Below are 6,000 nucleotides of genomic sequence, written 5' to 3'. Positions count from 1 at the left end.
GAAGGAAGGAAGGAAGGAAGGAAGGAAGGAAGGAAGGAAGGAAGGAAATGTAGCTCAGTGGGTAGGGTGCTTCCCTAGCATACCAGGCAGGCCCTATGGGAATAACCAGGAAGTATGATGACATAGCAAAGGAGGAAACCTTTTGCAAGCTCTTTGTAAGTAGCGATGACTTACCAAAAATGGTAATGTCTCAGCTAAACCCAAGGTACACAGGAAGACTAGAAAATTTGGCAGGCACGAGAAACATGAATGATGGCTTGGAAGTCTAAAAACATTGAAACTTTGAGAATTTGAAGTGAAGATCAGAACAACATAGTCCAAAGAGGTGACTGAAGAAAATTTTGTTAGACTTACCTCAGTCTGTTATCTAGATGCTGTGAAAACACAAATTCCAAAGAACTCTGTTTTGTCTTTCCAGGAACACTAGAACCACACTGGTCAGGCCTCCTGTGGACAGCCATGCTCATCTCTCTGGCAATTGTCATTGCTCTGCCCAAGCCCCACGGCATCCGGGCCTTAATTGCTTCCACAATCCTACGGCTGATATTTTCAGTTGGGTTACAACCCACACTGTTTCTGCTGGGAGCTTTCAATGTAAGTATGATTCTCTTTATAGCACAGTTCTTGTTTGTGAATAAATAGGAATGCTTTCCATTTGGTTTCTAGCATCTTGGCCTGTGTTTTCAATCCAGGAAAAAAAAAAAAAAGCTGTTATATCTACATTTTCCTTTGACCCCTGCAAGGCAAATTGAATCTGCCGGTCTCCCAAGGCATCGTTTGGGCCTCACAGGCCCTTTGCTTGGGAGTATCCCTCTTAGGACCTAGATAGGAATGGTAATGGCTGGGGAAGTTTAAGTTAGTTTGGCCAGTCTGGTCAAAGGTTTGTTTGGAACATAGGTTTTTAGCCAGTAAATCAAATGATCAAATATTAACATAGCACTCAGTTCTCAAAGGGCTCCCATAGGAAAGAGGGGAGAGGTTAGAGGGACTGTTCATAAACAGACAGAGCAAGTTGCAAGGGATTGCTATTTAGATGTCAATGGAACACATGGGAATGCTGTCACTATAGTTGAAGGGATGCCAAGGGTCGTTGCCAATGGAGATGGCTGATGGAAGGCTCTAGGTGGCATAGGGCTCTTGGTAGAGGAAAAGAGAAAATTCAGACATGAAAGGTATCATGGGATTCTCAAAGTACCTTTCTTTGGTTTGGGTTTCTATTCTAAGCATGTAAAAAAAAACTGAGGTGGCTGTACAAAAATGGAAGTGTCATAGAGGAATAAAAGTAATACATAATCGTGTCTGGGTATTCAGATGGCAAAAGCAGCAAGGATTCTGGCAAGATAAGCTCAGAGAAAGGCAGCAGGGTTGAAATTGTGAGTTTTGTTGATTTGATTTTGGTTTTGGTTTTGAAATCGTCTTGCTGTGTAGCCCAGATTAGTCTTGATCTTTCTATGTATCCCAGGCTGATCTTAAATTGACTGTGTAGTCCATGCTGGCCTCAAACTCATGATCTTCCTGCCTCAGCCTTCCAGTGTGATAAAACTGCAGGTATCTGCCACCATACCCTATGAAGCTGTCCCTTAAAGAATAGAAAAGGTGAGACCAGGAAGTACAAGACTCAAAAAAGCATTTTGCTTATTTTAGGCTTCATAGGCCTAAGTGGAACAACAGACAAGAGACCTGTGTTTGGAGTGGGGACTAATCCTGGGACACCGAACTCTAGGATAAATCCTTCCAGGCCCACATTTATTTCTAAAACATTTTTCAATGGTAGGATATGTTAGGTGGAGTTTAATGACAAAATCCATATAGGAAGTACTGGGTTCAACACAATTAAAAGTGTTGTAACTGCAAGACTTGTCAAAGACCTAAAGAATGATTATGCATCTGAGAAAGGGAACCTACATAGTCATTCTTCCCAAATGCTTTAGCCTGTAGTATTGTAGATGGGTTAGCTGGAAATGATTTTATACAGAATAAATGCTGAGAGATTCTGCTCACCTTGGTAAGCGATGCTTGCAGTGTTTTAAACCAAGATGATTTGTGCAAAGGCATTCTAGAAAATTCATTCATCCATGTCATGTAGACTGGGTGGGAGGTGCTGTAGGCGGGAGGCCTGTGGGGCTCTGGCAGTGCCTTTGATCAGGTGTGGTAAGGCTGAGTCAGAGTGTAGACATAAGAAACAAGATGCAGGTGTTTCAGTGGTGAAGGAAGAACACCATGGGGTAGACAAAAAGGAAGAGCCATAACCTTGACAAAGTATGGCAAGGTCCTTGTCTTCAAGCAAAGGAAGTCTTGTCTTGATCAGATGGGCAGTGAGAGGGATAGATTTATTTTGTGCATTAGTTGCTTTTCTGTTGCTATGACAAAACACCATAATCAAGGCAGTTAATAAAGCCTTTAATTGGGCTTGACTTTTCAGAGGGCTAGAGTCCATTGATGGGGAGCAAAGGCATGGCAGCAACAACAGCTGAGAGCTGACATCTGGATCCCCAAGCAGGACGCAGAGAGAGCAAACTAGCCTCTTGAAACTTAAGATCTTCCCCACTCCAGCCCCCCACCCTGTGACACACTTCCTAATCTTTCTGTCTGCCAACTGGGGAGCCAAGTGTTCCAGCATCTGAGCCTGGGGGCCTATTCTCATTCAAACCACCTGGGTCTGAGAGTGGGGTTCATGTGTGTACATGTGTTTTGTCAGTGTGTTTGGGGGCCAGATGTCAAGGTTAGTGTCATTCCTTGGGAGCCATCCACCTTCTTATTTGAGACAGGGGCTTTCACTGGCTTAAGGCTTTCAGAGTTGGTTAGGCTGGCTGGCCAGCCAGCAAGCACCAAGGAACCTGCCTGTCTCTGGCTCCCCAGCACCGAGATAACAAACACACACCACCACACAAGCATTGTTTTGTTTTGTTTTGTTTTTTTTAATTAACATGGGTTCTGGGGGTCAAATTCAGTCTTGCATAGGACAAGCTTTAAACAAACTGAGCCATCTCCATAGCCTAAAAAAAATACAAACTTAATTACAAATTTCCAGTCATGGATGACTGGGGAAAGAGTTTGACATGACCACCATCTAAAATTAAATAATGCAGCAACCAAGTTTTTAGGGTGAAAAATACATTCACATTGTTCACTTATAATGTTTGAGGTGACAAGACATGCCATTCATATTTGATATTTATAAATCCATGGGCACAATGGCAAAGAGAGACAGTTCTAAAGAGGGTGGTGTAGGTGCCGCATGCAGTGAGAAGTTGTTTGAGGGGGACTATAGGATGGTCAGATGATGGACAGATGGACAGGACAGCTAGATGGAAAGAAAAGACTCTTGGTATCTCAGAGATTATAAACTGTCTAGTTCTTTTAGCCCTGTTCTTTGATCATTCCACTGACAACACATCTTTAACACAAACTATGTGCAAGGAAGACTCAAGTTAGACAATTAGTTACCATTTACAGTACATCAACTGTGGATGGCAGAACAGCTATCATAAATAGCCATGTAGAGCATTTTGTTTGGTTGATGTTGATTTTAGCAAGAGATGCCACCTGGTGTGTATGGGAGAAGAGTAACCGAAGAGACAGAAGGCTGGAGGAGGAGGCAAGGGTGGAACCAAAGGTAGAGTACTGGGGCTAGGATTAGGACAAGGTGATGAGTCTTGTGCTGGAGGAAGCTGGGATAGATGCGCTCACAAGCATACCTGAAGATGTGATGCATACTGGCAGGATCCCTTGGAGACAGAGCAGGAAGCTAGATCAAAAGCTGGTCAAGCAGAGTCAGTATGGAGTAGCGGCAATGGCCTGAGTATGTGAACAGGCGATACTTGCTGGGGAATCAGTGAGTGTTAAAGAGAAGAGCGAGTGGGCTGAAGTGGACTGTTGGCCTGTTCCAATTATTAAAACTTGGATCTGTGATGTCAACTGTTTTACTAGTATTTCTCCAAACCCCTCTCTAAAACTCCATCCAGAGGCAGCCATGTTTTGCTTCCCTGTGAAGGACTCTTCCTACAGGGTTAGAACTCAGGGGAAACCTAGCCTGTTGTATGTTGAGCCTGCTGGAGAAAGCTGGAGGTTGTCTGTCTGTGCTGGTGTCCTCACCTATCTGATCATCAGGGAGCTCACTTACACCGGCCTACAGATTAGCTGGCAGGATTTCTGTGCTCCCGGTGCCAAGGGAGCTAGAATAGCGGAAGGTGGTTTTCCCTAGTGCGTTCAAAGAGCTTTCCCTCCAGCTTTTCTGTCTTCCTGGTAATAGAGATAGTCTTCCAGGCACGGGGTTTCCATCTAAATACAAATGTATTATTCAGTAGATAAGTCAGGACCCCTTCAACAGTAAGTGTCAGGAAACCCATGCTAGCTGAAGCAGAGGGGAAAATGAATGGGTTCCTCTTGTCACAGATCTCAAGAGCCTGGCTTCAGGTATAGCTGAACTTGGGGGTTTAGGCAGTTGCCCGGTTCTTATGTCCCTCTGTTTTGCTCTGTGTCCTCTGTACTATTGTGGTTCATGAGCTATGGTATGGTAAACAGAGGCCAGGAGCCCCCATTCATATTCCTTCAGGTTCAAGGTAAGTAGAAAAAAAAATTGTCTTTTGCTATAATCCCAGGGAAATGCCTCCTGGGTTTCATTGGCTTATTTGGTCAAGTGACTATCCTTGAACAATCATTATACCCAGAAGAAAAGAGTATTGTGATTGGCCAGGATGAGCTGCTTCTAGACCCCAAGAGCTGGTTCTTGAAACAGATGGATCCCTGTGGGAAGATCAGAAGTCATCCCCATAAAGAAGTACAGGAGAAGGAGCTCATCCTGGAAAAACCTTTTTTTGTTTCTCAAGAAAATGTTCATCTTACTTTGTGACTATAGAAGCAAAGAAAGATGAAAACTGTCCACTTCTCATTAAGTTCTGCCTCTGTGGTAGTGTATGAAATGGAGCCAGCTTAGATAACTAGCTTTAATCACGCTGTGATTACAGAGTTCTTGGATAGAGGTGACTTCTGCATTTGCTTGCCTGACTCATATAAGAACGTTAGAAATAGTTCATTTCGAAAATCAGAATTTCAGTATGTGTTAATTTTGTTTTTGCCATACACAAGTAGTGCTTGATTACTAGTGCATATGAAATTATTTGACTACCGTGTAGTTTTTATTATGCCTGAAAAGCAAAGTAATGGGATGACTTGGAGCATAGAACAGTTCTGTCAGGGCTTGGTGGGTACTCGGTGCTGGGGGCCCCCTCAGGTTCTCACGCACAGTTGAGCGTGGTCTGCGCTATCTGACTCTTCCTGCTGCCGTCTGTTCTCAGGTCTGCAATAAAATCATATTTCTGATGAGCTTTGTGGGCAACTGTGGGACATTCACCAGAGGCTACCGAGCCATGGTTCTGGATGTTGAGTTCCTCTACCATTTGCTGTATCTGCTGATCTGTGCCATGGGCCTCTTCGTACATGAGTTCTTCTATAGTTTGCTGGTGAGTAACAGGTGTTCACAAATTTCACACATGGAGGACTGTGTCATCTCTTATCACAGACCCCCATCTTCTAATGGCAGCTAGTGTGCCTGGTCCTATAATGTCAAGCCCCAAATGCATCTGGTCTTGAGAGGATCTGAGAGGAAAACAGGGCAGCTCCTGGGAACCTGAGAGTGCATAATCTTATTGTGTCCTGTGTGTGGCACATCTATATTTCCCATTCATGGAAAAGGTGGCCTTGTGGTTACGATGTTTCCTGTACGTGTGTCTATTTCTCTTACTTGGGCAACACTTGCCAAGAGGGATATGTTTGACACTATCATCTACAGTGCCCTGGGATCTGTTTCTCAATGCGAACATATATGGACCAATGTAGGAGCAACTTGCAGAGCCTCAAGATGCACAGCAATGAGCTTGCTAGGTAAAAGTAATTTTGTTCCCATGGAGCCAGGTGGTTAAGACTTGACAATTGGTGAGTTGGGCCTGTTCCTTTCTTGGGAGCAGATTAAGTTATAAACCAAATAATGATTTTCTGTCC

General features: G+C 43.8%; 1 protein-coding gene across 6 annotated transcripts in view; it reads left to right on the top strand.

Moving 5' to 3' along the window:
- The window catches only part of Itpr1 (inositol 1,4,5-trisphosphate receptor type 1), a 206,640-nt gene that overhangs the window by 163,645 nt on the left and 36,995 nt on the right, over positions 1-6,000 (top strand). For all 6 annotated transcript variants that reach the window (XM_055628416.1, XM_055628418.1, XM_055628420.1 and 3 more), the window contains 2 exons: positions 419-594; positions 5,298-5,462. In XM_055628416.1, coding sequence (XP_055484391.1) covers positions 419-594; positions 5,298-5,462 — 341 coding nt within the window. The remainder of the gene's footprint in view (positions 1-418; positions 595-5,297; positions 5,463-6,000) is intronic.

Source organism: Psammomys obesus, unplaced genomic scaffold (genome assembly GCF_907164565.1).
Source record: "Psammomys obesus unplaced genomic scaffold, mPsaObe1.curated_primary_1811, whole genome shotgun sequence".
NCBI classification, from domain to species: Eukaryota; Metazoa; Chordata; class Mammalia; order Rodentia; family Muridae; genus Psammomys; species Psammomys obesus.
Note: the sequence above shows the minus strand (reverse complement) of the source record. Positions and strands in the feature narration are given on the sequence as shown.